At 54.3% G+C, this 23,058-nt stretch overlaps 1 protein-coding gene across 1 annotated transcript in view; it reads right to left on the reverse strand.

Annotated features, from left to right (window-relative positions):
• Positions 1-23,058, reverse strand: part of IGDCC3 (immunoglobulin superfamily DCC subclass member 3) — a 37,793-nt gene continuing 14,735 nt past the window's right edge. Inside the window, exons 2-13 of the mRNA XM_031452860.2 lie at positions 8,636-8,780; positions 8,175-8,305; positions 7,662-7,799; positions 6,187-6,345; positions 4,894-5,059; positions 4,350-4,597; positions 3,998-4,162; positions 3,493-3,684; positions 3,228-3,332; positions 2,602-2,740; positions 2,250-2,457; positions 1-1,972 (exon numbers count right to left, since the gene is read on the reverse strand). Of these exons, the coding sequence (XP_031308720.2) occupies positions 1,772-1,972; positions 2,250-2,457; positions 2,602-2,740; positions 3,228-3,332; positions 3,493-3,684; positions 3,998-4,162; positions 4,350-4,597; positions 4,894-5,059; positions 6,187-6,345; positions 7,662-7,799; positions 8,175-8,305; positions 8,636-8,780 (1,997 nt within the window). The 3' untranslated portion in view covers positions 1-1,771. The remainder of the gene's footprint in view (positions 1,973-2,249; positions 2,458-2,601; positions 2,741-3,227; positions 3,333-3,492; positions 3,685-3,997; positions 4,163-4,349; positions 4,598-4,893; positions 5,060-6,186; positions 6,346-7,661; positions 7,800-8,174; positions 8,306-8,635; positions 8,781-23,058) is intronic.

Consider the following 23,058-nt stretch of genomic DNA (forward strand, 5'->3'; position numbering starts at 1 on the left):
GGCAACAGGACTTTTATTCAGTCAAAATGAGTGTGACAAAACCCAAGATAGGCCAGGTGGCCCTCGTCCCTCCTCCCCCGGACCCACCCTTCCCATGGGAGAGGGGGGTTCCAGGATGAAAGGGGATGCAGAGAAGTCGCTGCGAGGACCGAGGACTGAGAACCGAGGGGCACTGCCTGGGAGGTCTGAGGTGCCCTCAGCTCAGGCCCCGCATTTGGGAGAAGGGACCGCCGCCCTTCCCCAAGTCCACCTGGACAAGACTCCCGTCTTCTAGAAAAACACCACCAAATCTACCTTCCTCAGCTAATTAACTAAAGTTTGGGGTTGGGGGGTCCCTAGAGGGTTGGGGGGTCAGGGACTTTATGGTCTAATCGTGTATTTAAGGAATACACATTTTTTTCTCCTTTAAAAAAAAGTTTCCTTTCTGCTATTTAAAAAAATGTTTCTGAGTGTAACCAAAAATAGGATTTTGTTTCCTTGTTTTCTTTTTTTTTTTGTCCTTTCTCTTTAACTAAGTCTTTCAAAGAACACCACAACAGAAAAGAGAAACAAAAAGTCACAAGAACATAAATCCTTAGACACAACTTGTAGAAAAATAGCTTCCGGCCACATCTGCTGACAGTGGTGGCTCCACTGCCCGGGGGGAGGTGGGTCAGGCTGGCGGTGTCCCATGGGACAGAGGGCTGGGGACCCCCCTGGCACACACACAGCCCCCTGCACACACAGTGCACCCTAGGGGCCAGCTCTGTGTCCGGGCAGGACAGGAGGCAGGCTGCGGGGTGACGTCCCACCCTCCGAGGTCCAGGCGCAGAGAGGGTCTGGGGGTCCCAGCCAGTCAAGGAGGAGTTGGCCGAGAGGGTCAACACACGAGTGGACACGCAGACGAGACGGGAGCACCAACAGCGTGCAGGGAGGTGGCTAGTCTGGAGCAACAATTGATACTCCCAGGAACCAATTTTCCTCTTATTTTTGGCTTTTTTTTTTTTTTCACATTTTCTTTGACCAATTCCATCTTTATTTCTACAAGCCCCAAGAGGCCCAACCTTGGTGAGGAGCCGGGAGGGAGGGTCCAGTGATACAACACAGGCCCGAGAGCCAGCGAGCCTCGAGGTAGACATTTTCTTTCACACCTGGAAATAGGGAAGTGCTTTTTTTTCCTTTTTTTTTTTTTTTTTTTTAAAACTCTGGACAACAATGTAGGGAGGGAGAGGGGGTGCCCCTAAAGGGGCTTGAGGTAGGAGTGCATTCGGGGCTCTGTGGGGCAGGGGGCTGAGGCCACGACCCCACTCCCCCGAGGACATTCATTCCGGCTGAGGTAGGTGCTGAGAGCCAAAACAGCAAAAATCCATCCTGAGAAAACAAGGTCGTGGAGGGTGACAGTGTCGGGGCCCAGCCACAGCAGGGGCATGTTTTTGGAGTCTAATTCACCTTCCTCTCTCTTCGCTCTCTTTTTTTTTTTTTTTTTTTTTGGATTTCAAGTTTGTTATTTTTTAAAAAAGAAAACCATTAGTTCAGTTCCAAGTCACATGGGTACCAGGCAGAGGTTGGGGGGTGCCCCTTGGCCCAAGGGAGGGGCTTCTGCAGGATTCCCTCCGGGTCCTTTGCGGGGTGGGGGGTTCCCTGCCACGGTGCTACTGTAGGTCCTGAGCATCTGAGGAGCAGTCAGGACAGAAATGCTGGGAAGCCCCCATCTGAAGCCCACATGACAGGAGAAATCTTGCCTTTGACCTGAGAACGGGGTTTGCTCCCTCCAGAGCCTGCTGGACACTGGCTACTGTCCCAAGTGGGCTGGCTGGGCGGCTGGTCCTTCACTCAGGAGGCCAGGGCTGATGTCCTGGGATGGCAGGGCAGCTGGGGGGCCTATGCCAGGGACCTTGGCCTCCGATGTCATGTCCTCCAGGAGGGTGAACCCCTGAAGTGGCAGCACGGAGAGCTGGGTCTCCTCACACGGGGCAGGGGCCTCGGGATCCTGCTGGGGAAACGGCCAATCACGCGGGCATCAGTATGAAGCCAGGCGCCTGCGAGCCCCAAGTCAGAGGGTCAGGCCTTGGACCCAGTCCCACTCAGGGGCTGTCTCCCGGCTTCCCTGCCTGACTCAGGGCACAAAGAAGAGGCACTGGCCACTAGCTTTGTGCCTGAAGAAGATCTGCAACTTGGCGAAGGCCGGTGACCACGGCCTGTGACCACGGCCTATGACCACGGTGCAGGATCGGGAGGTGGTCAGAGCTGAAGGAGGAGGGGGCACTCACCATGGGTCTGGGGTCTGGCGGCCCCCCAGCCCCAGCTCGGGGGAACAGCTGCTCCAGTTCCTTCATGTCCACACGCTTCTCATCTCGGCCCAGCTGGCCCCGCTCTCCCCGTCCCGCCCCATTCAGTGCCAGGATGCCAGGGTCCCTCTGGCTCCGGGGGCCCTGAGGAGGGGACAGCTGGTTTTCTACATCTTTACACAAGAGGACCCTGGGGGGTGAGCCGAGAGTTAGGGGGAGGGATGCGGGAGGATGGAGACAATGCACCCCAAACTCTCCTTTCCCTGGGGCTTTCCTGCTCCAGGCCTGCCCACCCCATGCCGGCCTAGCCCCCTCTCCCCGGCCCAGGACCCACCTGCCCCTTTGGCCAAACAGGAGGAAGAGGACACAGAAGATGATGCAGGTGACCCCGATGTGGATGCCGATGACGATGCCTGTGGTGGACGTCTGGTTGGTGGCCTCCTCCTTCCGGCAGTCACAGGGTGGGCTCAGGGCTGGGGGAGGGGCGGGGCGGGGCAGGGGCTGTGGCTCTCCCGGCCCGGCCCGAGGCACCCCCAGGCACCCAGCTCTTCCTTCTCCCTTGGCTGCTCCCGCTCACAAGTCTACATACCAACTGCCCTTGTCCATGGGACCCCAGCCCAACCTTTTCTTTTCTTTTTACCAGTTATTAAGCACTAACTTTGTGCCAGATACTGAGAATAACACTTTACATGGACCCTTTCGTCTTCCACACCATTCTATAAAGCAGATATTACGATCTCTATTTTATAAAGGAGAAAACCGGGGCTCAGAGGGGTTAAGTAACTTGCCCAAGGTCACACAGCCAAACAGTAAATTCAGGTCTAAGCCTATGTTCCCCAGGGCTGCATGTACTGTCCTACACCTCCTACCTTCCCTGGGTGCCTGCTCCCCTCCTCTCTGAGCTCCTGGCCTCCCTTCCTGAGTGCCAGTCTTTGGCCACACCCCATCCTCAACCCTCACCTGTCCTCTCAGATGCTCCTCTCAAAGATACGAAGCGGACTGTGGCATTGCCATCCCCGTGCTGGTTATAGGCAAGCAACTTCACCTCGTACACTGCAGTGGGGTCTGGGGGGGAAGGCCAGGCTGCTGACGGACCACTCCAGCCCCAACCCGGCAGCTGTGCCCCAGGCGGGAACTGGAGGGGACCTCCGCACACCACCTCCTGGCACCAGGCACCTCACCCCCGCCCGTTCCCCAGGCCCCAGCCGCATCCGCCTCGCCTCACCGAGCTGGCTGAGGTTGTAGGAGGAGACAGTTCCAGGCAGCAGGATGGGGCCGTTGAAGGAGGCCTTGCTTGCTGGGCGGTAAAACAGCTTGAAGCCACCCTGGTGCTGGGCTAGCCGGGGCCAGGCCTCCCACAGCAGCTGCAGGGTGGAGCTGCCCACAACCCGCACCGACAGCGGGGGTGGGGCGGGGGCTGCGGGCGAGCCGAGAAGAAAGTTGAGACATGAGGACTTGGTGGTCAAAGCTCTACCCTTCCACCTGCCACCCATGACCCAGACCCTGCCAGGACCTGACCACTTTCTGGCCTCTGACCTCGGGCCTCCACTTACTCAAATAGCACCTTTACGTGAATTAGAAAAGGACACCCCTTCCTCCAAGTAGACCCAGCCCCGGCTCAGCCTCAGGCAAGGCACCCTGTGCAGTGCACAACCTGAGCAACCGTGCACAGCAGTTCTGCCCTAATGTCCTGAGCATCTGTGGTTTTGTGCTCTGTGCCCAGACCTCACCTTCGCCTAGAGTGCTGGCCAGCGTTGAGACAGAGGCGGAGCTGGCACCCCGGGGCGTGTAGGCCTTGATGTAGAAGCTGTAGGCAGTGGAGGGCTCCAGGTCGCTCACCAGGTGCTGAAAGGTGCTCTTGCTGACTGCTTCCTGATACTCCAGCTCCGGGGGATCTGAGGAGGCCAAGGGTAGGGCAGGGGAGTGAAGGGGCATGAGGGAATCCGACCCGTGTTGGTGAGATGAGGGCAGCCAGGGTGCAGCCGGAAGAAAGAAGGGAAGGTGTCGTGTGTCAGGACATGCAGGATTGAGAGGGATGGGAAACAGCGAGTAAGATGAAGGGGGTGCAGGCCCCCCACCCACCGGCAGCCTTCCTGATGTGCAGGACATAGCCGATGATCTCCTTGGTGTTGACCAGGGGCTCGTTCCAGGACACGCGGACCTCAGTGGACGACACAGAGACGGCCCGCACGTTGAGGGGGGGCCCGGGCAGCCCCTCGGCCCACAGCACAGTCAGCCTGGCACTGGCCTGAGAGGAGCCGGCGCTGTTCTCGGCCACGCACTGGTAGATGGCCTCATCTTCAGGGCCGATTCCAGAGATGGTCAGGGTGCTGCAGGGGAGGGAGAACCTCAGATCCCCTCCTCCTTCCTGAGTAGCCTTGGAGGTTGGCTAAATCTCCCCACTTGAGAGATGGAGAAACTGAGTCCTTCCAGAAGACAACCGATTTGTCCAGGTGTCTCAGCAAGTTAGGGGCAGACCTGGGACTCACTCAGACCCAAGTCTGCAGATCCCCAATTTAGCGCTCTTCCCTGGCAGGAGGCCCACAGCCTGCCCAGGCCACTCATGCCAGGCCACCCCCCGGCCCCTTCCCCAGGCCTCGCCCCTGCACACGCCACACACACGTGCCTGTTGTTATTCTTGAGCCTGACGTGACCTCCGGGCCCCAGCACCTGCCCATTCTTCAACCACGTGACGTGAGGGGGTGGCTCACCCTGGGCTTGGCAGGTGAACATGGCTGTGGTCCCAGCTGGCCTGGAGATGGACTGGGGGTGCTGGACAAACTCTGCTGGGGCTGGGGGTGGGGGGTACAGAGAAGCATGAGGGTCGTGAGGAGTCAGGTGGAGAGGGAGGGGCAGTGGTGAGTGAAGGAAGTTGGAAAGGGAAGAGGGTGGGGCCCGAGGTCTGCGGGGGACAGGGTGGGCTGGGGACACACACAACCACCCCTTGGAGAATCCTCCAGGTGAAGCCCACCCTCCACCATGGCCCAGCCTCCAGGAGATGGTGGCAGGCCCAAGAGAGGACTCCATTTTAATGACTCTTTAGAAGACTGACATTTGTATCTGAAAGCAATCAGGCTGAGCTCCCTGTTCAGGAAATTGTTAAATAAATAAATGTGCTAATAGGTTTGGCTGCACCTCGAAGGCAGGAATGACGGGGAGATGCATGAGCCCTCAGTAGCGGCCCCCCTCACCCTGACATTCAATTCCACTCTCCTCCAATCCCAAGCTGCAAGCTTCCATTAACACCCGAGAAATGAAATGCTCCATCACTTTCATTTGGACAGATTAACGGCACATGGAATGCTAAACAAACAGGCATTTAAGTTCCTCATTCCCCTCTCTCCCACCTCTTCCCCAGCTCTGGGAGGGACCAACCACAGGGAACCCCTGAGAGTGGGAATCCAAGCTCAGTTCAGTTCATGGGGACAGTTGAGCTCCAGGGCAGGAGGATGGACAGGATGACCCAGTCAGCTGCAGAGGCCACCCTCACACCCCAAGGGAGTGGAGGTCAGCTGTCTGTGTGTGTGTGTGTGTGAGACGCAGGAGCTGGGGTGTGAGAGTGTGAAAATGACAAACACACTGAGAGAGTGCAGGCAGGTGTGAGCTTGGAAGGGCCACATGTGTGAATGAGAACAGCACGTGGGGGGAGGGACACATGTGAGTGACACAGGTCGGGGAGACCAGCTGAGATTTTATAAAGTGGAAATGACAGGGTTGGGAGTAGTGATGGCACCTGGAGGGGCCTGATGACTAAGAATGTCTTCCCTTCCCAACACACACATTCTTGGGGAGGGGAGGGGAGAGCTGCTGCCCAGGAAAGGGAGGGAGTGAGTGTAAGGCACTGGGCTTGGTCCAGGGATGTCCATGAGGCAAGGAACAGGGCAGGTGGAGGGGTGGCGTGGGGATGGGGTGTCCATACCTTGCACCACCAGCCGGCCCTGTGCTGTTCTCCTCACCCGGGTGCCGGGCCTGTTGGCCGCACAGACGTAGACGCCTGAGTGCTGGACAGTCACGTCTGAGATAATGAGGTTCCCTGTGCCCAGCACCTGGATGCCCTCCACCCCGATGGGACGGCCATCTGAAGAGGAAGGGGAGGGTCAGGGAGTGGGGTGTGGAAGAGGGGGCAGGGCAGGAACGTCCAGACTGGGAATCGGCCATTCCACCCGTCTTCCAGGGAGCCCCAGGCTTTGACTCTGACTTCTGAGCATCACGGCCTTGTAGGGGTGGCAGGTGCAGCGTGGAAAACTCACCCAGAAGCAGAGACCTGGGTCCTAATCCTAGCATCGTCACTGCCTCGCTGGTGACTTTCAAATCCCTTCCCCTCAGCTTCTCACTCAGGAAAGTAAGGGGTCTGGATTCCATGGACATTTCTCAGCCTGGTTTGTCTCTCTTGAAAAAAGTTCCATGAAATATACCCATTCCCCTCCTGGACTGTCACAACGAATGCCCATGAATACAAAGGCTCTGAGAAGCCTTGCAGCAAAGGGACCTGGTTAACTCTGTTTCCCAAACTTGTTACACCACCAAGCCATTCTTTCCCCCTGCAGATCACGCTTTGGGAAATGTCACACCAGATGGTCCTTGCAGGGCTTATGGGCTCCTCCTATCGGTGAGGCCACTTTCTCCAGCCTCTCCCAGGCCCCGGGGCCCTCCCCCCAATCCAGGATCAGATTAGCACAGTCAGAATGCGAGGAGACAGCTCCCCATTCAGCCCCTGAAGTGGTGAAATCTACTCCATTATCCTGCCTGCTGCCTGCTTCTTCCCGATCACTCAGCTGCTACAATGTGGCGCAGTTTCCTTGTGAATGCGACCCCACCCCATCCCCTCCAGACTTTCCTTCCCCCAGTGACCTTTCCACTCAGACAATGTGGGCCCATCTGCACCCTTTCATTTCTCTCCTTCAGCTGCCTAGGGATTTAGGCTGGGGATTTAGGGGGCCGGGCTCGAGACTGGGGGCGCCCAGAGAGAGGGTGTGACAACTGCCTGAGATTTTGAGGGGTTTGGGATTGCAGGCTGGGGAATCCTGATCAGGGGGTGGAGGGCAGAGATGAGCAGGACAGGAAAGCGACTTTGGGCGCTGAGAGCTGCAGAGGGGTTCTGGTGATGCTGAGGGTGAGGGGAGCACGGAGAAGGGGAGCGGGGTGCAGGATTACTAGGGCTGCTCGAGGTAACCCGGGGAGCTAAGCCATCTGCACAGGGGGAGGGAGAATGCAGTGGGCAGGCGGACCTCCCTGGTCCTGCCAAGGAGAGGGAAACACCCCCGCCTCCCCAGGCCTTGGAGAGCATGGACCCCCACGGAGAACAAACAGGATTCCAAGCTCCCCCCAGAGCTGGGCGAAGAGACTGGCCCTCCCAGGGGGCAGGAGAGGCTGGGGCTGCAGGATGAGGCTCACCCAGGCGGCTCCAGGACACAATGGGGCGCGGGTTGCCCGTGGCGACACACTCGAGCACAGCGGTCTGGTGCACGGTCAGGGTGAGGTTCTCAGGCCCCACGAGGATTGTAGGCTCCTTGTAGGCCCCGGAGCCCGAGCCTGGGAGTGGGGTGCCACATTTCTTCACTTTAGCTGGGACCCTTCCTCACCGCCTCCCTCCCCCAACACACAGCCCGGGACACAGCAGGTGGGAGATGAGCTGCAGCCCAGGAACCCAGTGCTGTGGGCCTAGAGGAGATGCCAGCACCCAGAAGCAGACGATGGGCTTCCTCGGGCAGAGCTGAGCCAGGGAGGGGCCTCGGATGCCTTCTGAACCCTCACCCCAAGGAGCACGGAGCTTTGCGTTTAGAAGGCACTCTGTACACGTTTGACTGACCAGGCTCCAGGACTCAGTTGAAGGGGGATCAATTTGAGGGTGGGGAGACGTCAGGAGGCTGGCTGGGGGAAGAACGAGGGAGGGCCAGGGACCCTCACCCGACACAGTGAGCCTGGCCCCGTGGCTGACCCGGACGCTGGCGATGTTTGAGGCCACACAGTGGAAGACGCCGCTGTCCTCAGCTCGAAGTCCTGTGATCTGCAGGACCCCCTTGGGCAGCAGTGTGTACCTGTGGGGGGTGGCGGGGCACGGTCAACCACGGCCACAGGGACACTCAGCATCGCGGACACAGCCCATTGCCTCGGCACGGTCCCAGTGTCACTGTCATCATCACAGACATCCTCGGGGACTCCCACCTGCAATTCCAGCCTTGACAACAGTCAGACACACGTCTTCGCATGGATTTGAGTATTGAATCTGGGCCCAAAGCCACAGAGATTACTCAGTCTCAGCAAAATTGCAGAAGCACCAGCTTGGAGGCTGCAGGCAGGCCTCCTTCAAGGCCGGGACCCTGGGCCTGCCTCTTGGTCTTCCCTCCATCTTCCCGCCCGAGGCTCACCTCTCATTGTCCGTGTCGATGGGGACTCTGTTCTTCTCCCAGGTGATCAGGGGTTTGGGAAGCCCGTGGATTTGGCACTGGAAGCGGGCCACTCCGCCCTCTTCACCCACAGTGGCCTGGGGATGCACGTGGAAGTCGGACATGGCTGGAGAAAGAAAGGGGAAGTGTCAGGGAGGGTGTAGCTCAACTGGTAGAATGCATGCTTTAGCATGCATGAGGTCCTAGGTTCAATCCCCAGTACCTCCTCTAAAAATAAGTAAATAAACCTAATGACCCCCCAACCCCGCTCCAAGCAGATAAATAAATAAATGTTTATTTTTAAAAAAAAGAAAGAAAGGGAAATGTGCTGGGAAAGGCCCACTGCTGAGGTGCAGAGGGGATGGTAGAGGGCGTGGGACGGGAGAGGGCATGGGGAGCCCCAGGCCCGTGTCCCGGAGTCCTGGAGCTCACCCGCAGGGGCAGAGGCAGGGTAGCTGCTTGGCAGGGACACGTCAGCTCTTACCCTGTCCTACCTGTGGGAACCCTCTCCCCCGGAGGGATGGTATAGGCTGGGCAGGGACACCTCAGAAAGGTCTGGACAAATTCTCTGATGAAAAGCCTCTAACAGGGAAATCTTGGGCCGCTGACCCACAAAGGCCTTGCCCCCAAAGCCTGCTCCCCACTATTTCAGCTGCTTTCAGATTTATTTGTATAAACTCCCCCTAAGGTAGGAAAGTGCTAAGTATTGTGCTGCACATTTTACAGAATAGGAAACAGGCCCAGAGAGGGGAAGAGATTAGCCCAGTGTCACCCAGCAAGGCCACTGGTTGTTTGGCCCTAGTTACCAGCTCCCAGGAGCTTTTCTGGCCCTTCATCATCACCCCTAGCCCCCATTTCTTCCAGTTTCTCAATTTACCCCAAGAGGGTGGTGTATCCATCCAAGGTGACAAGCCCCTCAGAAGACTGTCAGACCTACCAATCTACATTTCAATGTGTCATAAATATTCAGGCCCGCCCCCTCCCACCTTCTGGGAATCTGAAACTAACTGCTTGAACTCTGATCATAGGAGGGGCTGTGGTGCTCCCGCCACCCCATTTTAGGCTGGTTAAGTGTTCCTGCCCATCCTCGTTCCCACCCATCCCCACCCCCCATCTTGTAAAGCTTAGGGAAGGGGCCCCTCCCATGCGGGCTCCCAGCTTCAGCATCAGGGCTGTGATTTCATTAAAATCCACTTTGCTTCAAGTGCGGGAAGGCGGCTCACCATCTGTCCAGGCAGGCAGCCCCTCCCCTCCAACACTCCATCAACTGGGACAGTTGTCCCCTCCCAGAAGGAGCCCTCCCCTCACAGCAGCAGGGACACTGGAGCTGGTCCTGGCTTCTGCTTCTGGCTCCCTGGTGTGGGTGGGCACACCCTGTCTCAGTCCTCCTCAATTCCCGGCCTGTTCAGGACTCCAGGGCAGCTCAGGAAGGCCAAGCCTTTGTGCCCTCCTTCCCGGAGTCTCTGGGGGCCGACTCTTTTATGGCACGTTCTCCATCTCATTTGCATGTGGTTCATTAAATATAAACATGCATAAAAATCCCCAGCCCTGCCTCCTCCTCTCTCGGGGCCTCCTGGGAGTTCGCGGATGGGTGTGAGCTCCTCCTCGCGTGTGTGCAGGGCTGTGCTTGCCAGGAAGCTCTCTCTGTGTATGCGGTGTGAGTGTCCAAGGCTGGGTGAATGGGGGTTTGTATCCCTCAGCTCCTGTGGCTGGTGTGTGATTCTGGTCCTGTGTAGATAATCAATCACACATGTCCCCATGTAGGTATAGCCCTTACAAAGGGTACCTTGGGGCCCTAGGGGCGGGAGGCAGGGGCAAGTGCCCCAGCTGGTGTCCCCATCAGACTGGGTGGGACAATCCCCAGGGAGCAATGTGAGGTCAGCCTGCCATGTCTCAGGCTGAAGGCTGTGTTTGGCCAAGGGCCTGCAGGTCAGCCCTGGGGTTTGGAGGAGGGGGCTGATGGCTGCTGAGGCCCCTCTACTGCTTCCAGGCCTCAGTCTCCAGGAGGCAGGGCTGGAGGCAGGCCTAGGGAGTGGAGAGGGCACCCAGGTCCCTGGGGCAGCTGTCTGTGTGCCGCACCCCCCTCAACCCCAGTTGGCTCCATTCTGGAGCTAGGGAGCTGCCTGCCCCCTCCTCACTCCAGCTGGAGAGGGGCCTGCAGCCCCCCCAGGGACCCGGGGCGGGGACTAATGGCTCTGCTGACTACAGATGCCTCCTCATTAAGGAACCGAATCCTTTGTGTTTCCAGCCCCCTTCCTGGGCTCCCTGGAGGTGCCTAGAGCTAGGAGCTGGCCTGAGAAGATACAGGGGGAAAGAGCTGCTTCTCATCAGGGCACAGAGGATGGAGAAAGTCTGCCTCTACCTTCCTTCTCCCCCCAAAACTGCACAATGACAAAGCATGGGTTGAATGTGATGCTGGAGAGGAAGGGCTGGTAGGTAAGGAGCCAGTCTGAACATCTCACATTGCGTACGACAGAGTCTAAAGCATCCCCTGGGGCCCCTGGGATGCAGCTGGGGACCCTCCCTGCCCACAGCGCCACGTCTCCCTTCCATCAGAGCAGCACCTCGCCGAACTTCTCTATCTGCTTTACTTAACCGCAGTTCTGCCAAACATTTCATTTGAAGGGTAGCTTTGCTTTTAAACGTGCTTGAAAACCACTCATTCCAAAGCCCATACATTCATTCTATGAAAGGGAAACCGAGGCCCAGGCCCGGTTGGTGGTTCTCCCAGCCCCAAATCTGAAGGTTCACACCCCAAGCCCTCTGCTGTGTTGCAAGTGGCTGGGAGGATAATGAGCTCCAGAGGCAGTTCCTCAGTCCCATCCCCTTGGAGCCCAGCTGAGGGTACAGGTGTGGTCCAGGGGAGGAGGTGCAGGAGGAGGGTGTGGTCCTTTATCTGAGGCTCCTTCTTCCCTCCCCTTCATCCCGCCCCTACCCAGCCCTTCAGTCGGCTCTGTATATCCCTTAGGTGTCCTAGGAGATTGCCGTGAGACCCTGGGCAGGCAGTGTCAGAGTGTAATAGGGAAAAGCAAATCTGACTCCATACTGGATCTGTTGCTTTTCTTCTAAGCTTTGTGCTCTATTGCTTTTGCTACAAGTTAATCGCCAAAGGGATGTTGCCTATAGCTTAAAGTACACATAATGGCCCATCTCCGGGAACCCAGTCTCCCATGCCTGAGCTTTAAGCTAAAACATCTTTGTTTAGCTCACAGGAAACATTCTGACCAGGCTCACCTGTAAATGAGTGCAGGAAGGAAGGAATTAACACATCCCCTCCGGAGTCTGGCCAGACCCAGGAAATATTTGCAACAACTCACCACTTTTTTAACTCTACCTCCATACTTCTCCCTCTTTGTTCTATAAAAGAAACTACCATCCCAACTCGGGTAAGACGGTTCTTTGGGACTCTAGTCCACCATCTTCTTGGTCTTCTGAATAAAGTCACTATTCCTTGCCCCAACAACTTGTCTCTCAGTTTATTGGCCTGTTGTGTGGTGAGCAGTATGAGCTTGGACTCGGTAACAAGACTGCCAGTCCTTTCATTCACAAACGAAGGGGTGAGCAGGTACTCCTCAGGGCCTGCCAGCTTTGACTCCTGCTGCCTTCATAAACAGGCCTGTGCCCACACTCAGCTTAGCCGGGGTCTCTTGGAGTCTCGCATTCACTCCGAGTTCACAGGCAACAGCATTTTGTCTTTAGGAAGTCAGGGAGAAAGTTTCTTGGGGCCACTTAGATCTCTGATCTCTCAGCATGGGACAGGTTTGGCTTGTACTAGCAGGCCACAGAGCTGAGGAACTGTCCCTCATTGTGTCTCTCTGGGGAAGGTGGGGGGGGGTGTCTTTGGGCAACCATGGCCATGTGGGGCCAAGGGCTCGATCTCTGAAAACCCTGACGCCTGAACAAGTCATCCTGGAGGCCACTGTGTGGTGGGACACAGGTTACTATTGTGCTGGAGACACTGTCTGTGGCTGGTGTGGGTGGCAGCGTGGCTCACGGCTGGTGGACACGAAGTGGGTGCTGTGGTGCGTGGCTGCTAATGCTTTTTTCTCCCGCTGACACCTGTTGGTCAGGTAGGGGCCATTTTGGGGCTCCTCACTTTAAACTGGGATATGGGAGTGGGTAGTGTTGGGAGCCCCTTCCAGTATAAGGAGCAGAGAAAGTGACAGGAAGGACAAAGACCTGCTCGGGGGCCATTGTGGAGAAAGGAAGAAGAAATCACCTTTGTCCCTAAATAATCTGAGAAGGAATCTCCCTGCCACTCCCTGTCCCCGCCACGGGTACAGCCAGGCCATGAGGAGGGAGGGTCAGAGCCAGAGCGAGATCCCGGCAACCCGCTGGGCTGCAAGGGAGCAGAACCAGGCAGGAAATGGCTCCCGGACACTCCTATAAATCACCAGAGGGGAGGGGGTCTCCTGAGAGCCAGATCCACAGCGGCTCAGGGAGGGGAGGGGGACTTTCCTCCCGGTCCAGGACCTCTGGCGAGGTCAGGCCTGGATCTGATTAGGCAGGCTCCAGGGGGACGCTGAGGGCAGGAAGGGTCAAGGCAGAGTGCTGGGAAGGAAGCCGGCAGCATCCCCCAAGCCCAGCCTCCAACCCTTTGGTTATGGCCAGACCCCTCTCTGGTGTGTGATGACAAAAAGGTGAGTGGGCATGTTGGGATGGAGAGTCAGAACAAAGCCTTTGCAGAAACTGGTGGCACCAGGGGTCTGAGACACTGACTGCCCCCACTCATACAGGCATTCAAGAGGAACAACCACAATCTACTCTTCCAAAGGCCACCAAGGCCTGTCCCCCTCCTTGTATCCGTCCCTGCCAAGGACCAGGGACACCCCGAATGCTTGCTCCTCCTTGAGCAGCTCAGATGATTGCAGCATTTTCCCTTGTACTAGAGACATGCCTGAATCCCATGTGCTTCCACCCACCGTCTCCAGCTTCCCCCTTGAGAATCTCATTGTCTAATATTGTAGCCAGCTATTAAGCACTTGAAATGTGACCAGTCCAAATTGAGATGGGCTGTAAATGCAAAATAAATACTGGATTTCAAAGATTCAGTGTAAAACGAAAAGACACCAAGCAAATCAAAACCATAATGAGATGCTACCTCATACCCATTGGGAAGGCTACTATCAAAGCAAGAACAGAAAAACAGAAAATAGCAAGTGTTGGCAAGCATGCGGAGAAACTAGAAATCTTGTGCACTGTTGGTGGGGATGTAAATTGGTGTGGCCACCAAGGAAAACAGTTATGGGGGTTCCTTAGAAACTTAAAAATGGGACTACCATGTGATCCAGCCATTTCACTTCTGGGTATACACCCAAAAGAATTAAAGGCAGGGTCTCGAAGAGATATTTGTACATCCACCTTCATAGCAGCATGATTTAGCATAGCTAAAATGTGAAGGCAGCCCAAGTGTCCTTCAAGGGATGAATGGATATACAAAACATGTTTATGCACACAGTGGAGTATTGTTCAGCCTTAAAAAGGAAGGAAATTCTGACACACACTACAACATGGATGAACTTTGAGGACATCATGCTAAGTGAAGTAAGCCAATCACAAAGGGACAAATACTGTATGATTCCACCTACAGGAGGTACCAAGAGTAGCCAGATTCCTAGAGACAGAGAGTAGAATGGTGGTTGCCAGGGGCAGGGGGGAAAGCGGGATTGGGAGTCACTGTTTAACAAGAACAGAGTTTCACTTTTGGGAGATGAAAGTTCTGAAGGATGAAATTTTGGAGATGGATGGTGTTGGTGGCTTGCACAACAATGTGAAGGTACTTAACGCCACTGAACTGCACACTTAAAAGTGGTGAAGACAGTAAATTTTATGTTATGTGTATTTTACCACAATTTAAAAGTTGGAAAAAATCATTTTAATTGATAACAGTAGTTTTTAAAATATTGATTACAAGTTGAAATGATAATATTGTGGATTTTAAAGACTTGGTACTAAAAAAATATTAAAAACTTAATAATTTTAAAATAATGATTGTATGTTAGAATAATAGTATTTTGGATATGGTAAGTAAAATAAAGTTTGTTATTCATAAGATTTTTTTTTTGGTTGGGGTAATTAGGCTTTTTAAAAAATTTGTTTATTTTTTTAATGGCGGTACTAGGGGTTGAATACAGGACCTTGAGCATTCCAGCCATGCACTCTGCCACTGAGCTCTACCTTCTCTCTTGAGGTTTGTTACTGAAATTAACTTTGCCAGTTTCTTTTTGTAAATGTGACTACTAGAAAATTAAAAATCACCTGTGTGGCTCGTGTTATGCTTCCACTGGACAGTGCTGCTCGAGAAAACACAATTTTGTTCTTCACACAACAGACCTTCAAATACTTAAGGTGTGGGTTGTTCCCTGAGAAACATCTGAAGGAAAGCGCCCATATCACCTTCAGTCACTAGTGATGTGAAACGATGTCCAGCTGCCTTGAGCCTGAAGACCCCTGGGGACGGTCTGAGCCCGCAGAGCTCACACCCCCAGAGGACTCTGAGCAGATTTCAGCCGTCATCTGTATTGAGTAGCCCTGTGCTGTCCAATATGGTAGCCACTAGCCACCTGTGGCCATTTGAATCAAAATTAAATAAAATTAAAAATTGAGTTCCTCTGGTTAGCTAGCTACCTTTCAAGTGCTCGACAGCCACAAGTGGCTATGGGCTTCCTTAAGGGACAGCACCAATAGAATATTTCCAATGTCCCATTGGACAGCACTGGTCCAGACCCACAGCAAGACCTCAGACCCACAGCTGCTTTGGTCTTGCTCCCTCTCTCTTGCTGCCCTACCAGAGAGCCCCTCTTTCTTCCCCATCTTCATCACTAGCCTAGCCTTGCCCCCGCCAGATTCCCTCCCCTATTGGCCACATGGACGCAGAGACTGCTGTCAAGACCCACACATCTGATCACATCCTAAGGCAGAGAAGGCCTCATGCAACAAGATTTCTACTCCTAGTGGGGAAATACTTGCTAAGAGCACTTTGAGGGAGTCGGTAGAGTGAAGATGTTAATAATACCAGCTCTGGAATCATACAGAACTGGGTTCAAAACTCAAAACCACCACTCTTAGCCCTGTGACCTTGAGTAAGTTACTAAGTCTCTCGGAACCTCTATTTTTCTCACTGATAAAATAGGGATGATAATGGCTCATTTCACCACAACTGCTGCCCTAGGGACACTCAAGGAGATCTATTTGCAAAGTGCTTAGCACAGTTCTTGGAAAATAGCAAATACTTGCTAGTTATTGTTGAGGAAAAGTAGTAAAATCTTGAGTTAAAAGTGCTGAGAGTTTATGGAAGAGCATGGTGGGATGGGGAGGTGGGGGCAGGGGCTGTCTCCTCCAAGAGGGTAGCCATCGTCCCACGGAAAGGCAAAGGCTCTAAGAATGAGTGGTAGAGCCTTCTGGAGAAGTGGATAAAGACAGAATTTGCAAGGGCTGAATGGAGAGAGGGTCAGTGCAGGGGGAAGTGGGTAGCCAGGTATAAACCAGAGTTTGGCTTCTATTTCACTTCTGCCTGGGGGCTTCACGGGGTCCCCAACAGGCAAGCTGTCAGTTGGAAGAAGCCATTGGGTAATTGAGGCCTTGATTTCTCTAGTAAAATGTTTATGAAGCCCATAAACTCATGCCTTTATTGGCCAGGCTCATTCCAGGGGATGGATGTGGCTCTCCAAGGTGTAGTTAAAGCACCTGCTGAACTCAGACACCCGATGGCTACTCTGGCCTCCACCCAGACCCACCAGGCAGAGTGACCCCTGGAGGGCAAGAAGGCCAGCCAAGTCCCACCTCGTATGCTCTTTAAACTCGGCAAAGCACTTACAAATGTCCCATCTCTAAACGTGCATGGGAAGGAGGGAGACGATGGCAGAGGATCGAGTCCTGGGAGGCTGGCGACCTGCCACAGTCCCCAGTGGGATATTGGTCTTGTCATCAGGGTTTTCTGGCCCAGGCTCAGCCTCCCCAACACTCTGTCCAAGTCTCCCCAATATCTGGGTCTCCACCTTGCCCTTGACTTTGGCTCTGTTAGGGAAGAACCCCCACACTGATTGGCTGTTGACATTTGGGGTAGGGGAAAGTATGAACTCAGAAGACCTGTATTTACTTCTCTGGGCCTCCAATGGGAAGTCTGAAAGCTGAATTAAGGCTCTGAATCCAAAGAGTATGGTTTTGCTTTTTTTTTTTTTTTGGTGGGGCAGGGGGAAATCACTGTGTGGGGTTTGGGTGTTGGATGGGTGTGGGTGGATGGGGACTGTGATGGCTCAGAGGCCCTGCTCAGCTTCACTTGGGGGTGATTGATTCATCTGAGCATTTGCCTGGTGACCCTGCTCTGAGAAGCCTCTGGACCCTTTTGTCTGCCTCCACAAGCCCCTTACCCCGTGCCTTGGGCCCCTGAACCCCAGCCCCTCCCTCCCACCCTCCCACACCACCACCAGCTCACCACTCCCCCGGCCCCAATTCTAACACAAAAGGCAACTTTGTCTTTCAAGTCAGCAGCCATAAATCCACGTCTCTCCCCTCCCTCCTGGCGGCCACCTCTGACAAATGGGGGGGGGGGGGGAGGTGGGGGACAGTGGGGAGCCAAACTCAGCTTGGGAAAGTCCCTGCATCCAGCTGTTGGCCCACTGTAGGCTGGCCAGCAATCGAACTTTTACGGCTTAATCTTTGATTCCAATGGAAGGTAAGGCCCCCTGGAGGCACAGCTGCAGGGGAGGCAACCTGGAGGTCACTGCACTGGGCTTTTACAACCCAAGGAGAATAAAACCTCTCAAAGCCCTATTTTTAATTATTCAGCCCACAATTCGGAGGCTCCACTTCTTCCTCTAGATCAAGCCATGAGTGCCCCTTCCCTCCCCTGCCTCCAGCCTGCTGTGGAGGGTGTGAAGTGTGCCTGCGGGAGGATGTGCTGAGGGACACAGGTGATGAGCCTGCCTGCTGTGGCACACTGGATGTGCCACCGGGTGGGAATGCCCCACGGCTTTCCGTGTGGCCCCTGCACAATCAGGGGAGGGGAAAGAGGGAAAAAGTATCACCTACTCCATGTGAACACCCTACCTACCCCACTGCTAGGTTTTCAAAAGCAGTCCCAATTTCAAATATTTTGCCTTATTCTCATCCTACATATCAGGCTAAGTCAGAGGATGTGCCCTGGTTTGGGGTTTGAGAAAGTCATCTGTCTTATTTACACACACCCCCCCCCCCACTGTATCAACTCTAAGCATTCTTTCAACAGATACTGACTGACTGCTAATGTGTCCCAGAGGATGTTCTGGCATCCCAGGAGCAAAAGCCCTCCACCCCACAGGCCCTGTCCTTAGATTTTCCACCCAAGCTCCTAAGAAATATCAGAAGGGTGAAAGCACGAAGACCAAGACCTTAGGTACTAGCATAGTAATAACATCCCTGAACAACAGACACCTGCAGAAACCACTGATGGTCAAAGGTAACATATTATATCAGTATAACCCTGAAAGGAAGGGAAAGAAAGGAGCCTTCTGAGGCTCAGAGAGGTTAAGTAACTTGCTTAAGGTCACACAGCCATTTCAGGATGATCACACATTAACATTTAATGATGCTGAAGCCAGCACTTGAACTTAGAGTGGTCTAACTCTAAACCCAGTACTCTTCCTGCATCACAGCTGTGAGACACACACACATTCAAATGCTGCTCAAACATGACAGATCGTACCTGCAGACACTGGCACAGAAAAGTCACAGAGGCACACAACATCCTAGACCCTTAAGAGCACCATGCCGCCTCATATTCAGAGACACCCAGGACACAGCGGACTTCACTTGAACTGAATTCCCCCAGGGTTTGAGGTAGGTTTCATAGAGTGTAACTGATGGAGATAAGCACTGTGATAAGGTGGTGTTATTACCCCACTAATGGTCACTGAGCCCACACGTTTCCTAAATTCTGTTAACACAGGTAAATAAACAACCCAGACCCTAGTCCCCAGGTGAGCATTTCCAAATTGGCAAGCCAGGAAACCAAACTGCCAGGATGGGGCCTGGAGGGTTACCCTGTCACCTGTAGGGCCTTATAAAATAGAGAAGCAATTTATTTTCCTGCTCTCGCAGGGGGAGGACAAAGCATTGTGAGATGCTAGCAGCTTCCATGGGGTGACTGGGGGTGTGGAGGGGAGGTGGACGTGCTAAAGGGAAAGGTAGCAGTGAATGACTTAAGTCTTTTCATAACTGGACGTATGATCCAGATAAAGCCAAAGCCCCTCTCTGGGCCTCTGTTTCCTCCTCTGTAAAATGGGGGAGTTGAGTTGGACAAGTTATAAAGCCTCATCCGGCTGTAGCCTTTGAGGCACATCTGCTTCCAAGCACCAGCCCAGGGTGCAGGGTCAGGGGCTAGGAGGTGCCTTGGGACGCTCTCTCTGCCTTAGACTTGAAAATGTCCAGGCCCAGCAGAGCCCCTCTGCACAGACTGCACGTCTCCGCCCGTGTCAGGGTCACCAATCTTCCTTATGTAAACCTGCCTGGGCCCACAACATCCTTAACTTCCATCATTCTGGTCAGGATACCGGATCTCCCTCACCTCCCGGAAGGGTGTCTGGTTAGGGGGGCCCAGGCTGGAGCTATTAAGTAAATTGCTTTCACATGACCATGAGGACAACTCAACAAAAACAGACACTTCCCCCAAATTTCCAGAACCATATATTAGGATTTGTAGGGACTAATATAGTAGGGGTTAGGTAATGGAGAGCTGATCTGGGATCATGCCTGGCTCTGTCAAAGACTCCCTATGTGACCTTTCAATTCCAACCCTGGTTTTCTCATCTATAAAATGGGAGTAGAGGAGGACAGACAAGGCAATCCCTAAGGTCCATACCATTAAGATTCTAGGATAACACTGGGTAAACTGGGTCTCTCTCTATCCATGAAAGGACCCTGTCCTATAGCTAAACTTGATCTGATGCTGCACTTAACCTCTCATGGCTCTGCAGAATCTCTAGCAGCTCAACACTGAACCACAACAGTTTAAGGCCTGCAGGCCTTCCAACTCTTCCAGAAGAAGCCTTAGCTGTTTGGGGGTGGGGTGGGGTGGAAGAGGGAGGCCTACATTCCATGGGAGGGTCATGGAGTTTCTTGGTTGGATAGGGCTTACAACTCTTGGAAGTAGACTGATTTGGGGGAACCTCACTGCTGCCGTCTAGTGGTCGGAGGTCTCCTAAAGCCCAAGGAATCATCTGTAGAGCGTTTCAAAGGCTCTCTTTTAAATTCAGTGGAATCACCACACTCACACATAACCGCTTCCTTTTCCTGTGACTCTTATCAACAGCCTCATCATATACCAACTGCGAAAGCTGAAACAAACCAAGGGCTCTCTTTCCCAGCCTTCTCCCTCTCCCCACCGCAGCTAGCTGGTCACCGAATCCTGGTCTACCCTCCCTTTTCCATCCCATTGCCTTGGTTTAGGCTCTTACCACGCTCAGCTGTTTCTGCAATAGCTTTCCCCCCTATAGACTTCCCAGTTCCAGTCTTCTCTCCCTCCCCTTCTTCCCCCATCCTGAAGCCATAATTATCCTCCTGAATATCCAATGTGATCATCAGACCCCTTTGGTGCTTCTCCACTGCCTTGAATCAAGGTACTCTCCTTGGGATGGCATTTAAGGTCTCCATTATTAGGTCCTATTTCATCTTTCCAGCTTCAAATGCAGCTAATTCTCTCTTCATGTGATTTGTACTCTGACCATGTGAGACAATTTGCCTTCCCATCACGGATGTTCACGCTTATATTTCTTTACTTCTGCTGTCCCTTTTCTACTAGCATCCCATCTTTCACATCCCACAAAGGAGGCAGAATTAATTCCTGCCTTTTATGTGCCTCTCTCCTAGCCCCTGTCAGACTGTCTGAGAGTCAGCTGCTCACACTTCACTCACCTACTAGCCTATGAGTTTCTTTCGTTCTCTTCCACCCAAGTCCCCACTGGGCCACAATTCACTGTCTATTCTTGGGCAAGTTACTTCCTCTACTTGAGTCTCAACTTCTTCAATGAAATGAAGGACTTGGACTAAGCACCCCTTCCCCCCTTCTCAAACTTGGCTCTGTGTCAGAATAATCTAGGATGCTGGGCAACAATACAGATTTCCCCACTGCACTTGCCAGAGTTCAGATCCCTTGGCCCGGCGTGGTGCTTAGGAATCTGTATTTATGTGAAAGCGCACGAGACTGCCTCATACGCAGAGCCAGAACTGGGAACCCCTGGCCTGCCAAGTTCTTGAGAATCCTAATCTTCCCTCAGGCTCCAGCATCCGACAAGGGCAGGTTCTCAGCCCAGCCCCGGAGCAACGAGGCCGGCTGGTCCAGGCAGTCTGACTCCAGTGCCAGGAGGCGCAGAGCGGGCAGCAGGGCGGGTGGAGGCGCATGTGCGAGCCCGGCCCCCGCGGGGCCCCAGTTCAGGCATTCGGCTGCCGGGCGGGGTCAGGGCCCCGAGCCTGGGGCCCTGAGAGCCGCTCGCTCGGCGGCAGGAGTAAGTGGGACCATCTGCTCCACTCCGCCGAGGTCAGCGCTTTGTGTCAAGCTCCCACCCCCCTCGCTCCTCCCCCAACCTTCCCCTCTTTGCCCTTTGACTCCCGGGACTCAAAAGAAAAAAGCACTTGAGGTCCTGATGAAAGTGCGAGTGTGATGGGGGGCGACAACGGCCGCCGGCCGGAGTTCGGGCCCGGGCAGCGCCGGGCCTGCCCCGGCCGAGGGCGCGGCGGGGCGGCTGCCGGCCGGGGGAGGACCGGCTGCGTCCCTTCGCCCCGTCCGCAGGGCCCGGGGCCGAGCCGGCGGGGCGGCTCCCGAGGGAGGCGGCGCCGGTTCCCACAGCCGGCCGGGCCGCCGGGCCCCTTTGAAGTGGCCGCAGCTGCACACCCCGACCCGCGGCTAATCCCTGCCGACGCGGGCGTCCTCGCCCCCCCGCATAGCAATAGTGTCCGCGCTGAATGGCGCTGGCTAATTACCTCGCTCGCACCGCCGCGGGTGAATGAGAGAATCCGGCATTGTGCGCGGCGAATGGAGAAAATAAGACAGCCATTGTCCTCGCACGCCAAACGAGGGTTTGATGTCGCTGGGGCGAGCGAGGCACCATTTCCCGCCACCCCCTCCCCCCGGCGGGGCAAATTCCCCAGCTGGGCCGGGGCCCCGGCGGACCGGGGAAACTGAGGCAGGAGTTCCCATCTCCCCGGGGGGTGGACTGCCCCGGGGCTCCCCTCTCCACAAGCAGGTTCATTTTTTTTTTCTTTTTAATTTCTATTGAAATACAGTCAGCTTACAGTGTTGTGTCAATTTCTGGTGTAGAGCAAAATGTTTCAGTCACACATATACATACAAATACTCGTTTTCATATTCACCACCGGCAGATTCTTAGAGGCACCTACTGTGGTCGCCCGGTTCGATCCCTGACTCGGAAAAAAAACAGGCGCAGCCCGGCTTTCAACGGCCTAATGAGATTTCGTTGGGAACACATGAAACAATGAGAGGAGTCGGGAATTCATTTCCCTCAGTGCCCAACTGTGTGCCACCAGCTGAAAGGGCTGGAGAAGGTCAGGGTATGGCCCGGAGAGATGTGAGGAGAGGAGCAGGGCCCTGAAAAGAAGGGGACAGGAAATGGAGAGCTGGGGGGAGCCTGGACTGAAGAAGGGACTGGCATGTTCAGGGAGGAAGAGGGAAATGGTTGGAAAGGGGACGTCCAAATTATCTAAAGTCTGCAGAGTCAGGTGTCACCATTCAGATGTAATGGCAGAAGCACAGAGGCCACTGTTCTGAGGCAAGAAAGATCCCGAGGAGAGTGGTGGATGGATAGGAAAGATTGGAGTTCCAACTACGTGCAGGTGGAAACTGACTCATTATCAGAAACCAGACTAGCCTGGGGCATTTCCCTTTTTTCTTGTATGAGGATGTGATAGAGCTCAACTTAGAAATCAGCACTCAAGGATCACAGTGCAGATGGACAAGTTGATGATCACTATTTATGCATTCAACAGATTCCCAGATTCCCTGCTTTATCTGGCTGCTGTCTCTTCACCGCCACCACCCAGTAAGTTTGCTTTTTGGCCGGGTGGGAAGAAGAGATTATGTCCTTCAAGATCAAGAGGTAACTTATCTTTCTATCCCTCAGAGTACACAACTCAGAGGCAGGTATGTATAGGGCAGATGCTCTTTGAGATTTGTTGACTTGAGAACTGACCTGCTTTTATATCCTTGGGTTCCATGTATCCTTTTCCTGGAAGTACAGAATTCCTAATCCTTTCTGATGGGTTCTTAGGTTATTTCTGCCTGGAGGAAGATTGTCATACAGAAGACCCAATGTCCTATCAGGCTTACCAAGTGATAAAAAGGTCTCAGATCAACAGTAGGCTGTCGGGCTGACCCAGGATCCCTGAGCATATGATGCATATTACAAAGCTCTTTC

Source organism: Camelus dromedarius, chromosome 5, assembly GCF_036321535.1.
Source record: "Camelus dromedarius isolate mCamDro1 chromosome 5, mCamDro1.pat, whole genome shotgun sequence".
NCBI classification, from domain to species: Eukaryota; Metazoa; Chordata; class Mammalia; order Artiodactyla; family Camelidae; genus Camelus; species Camelus dromedarius.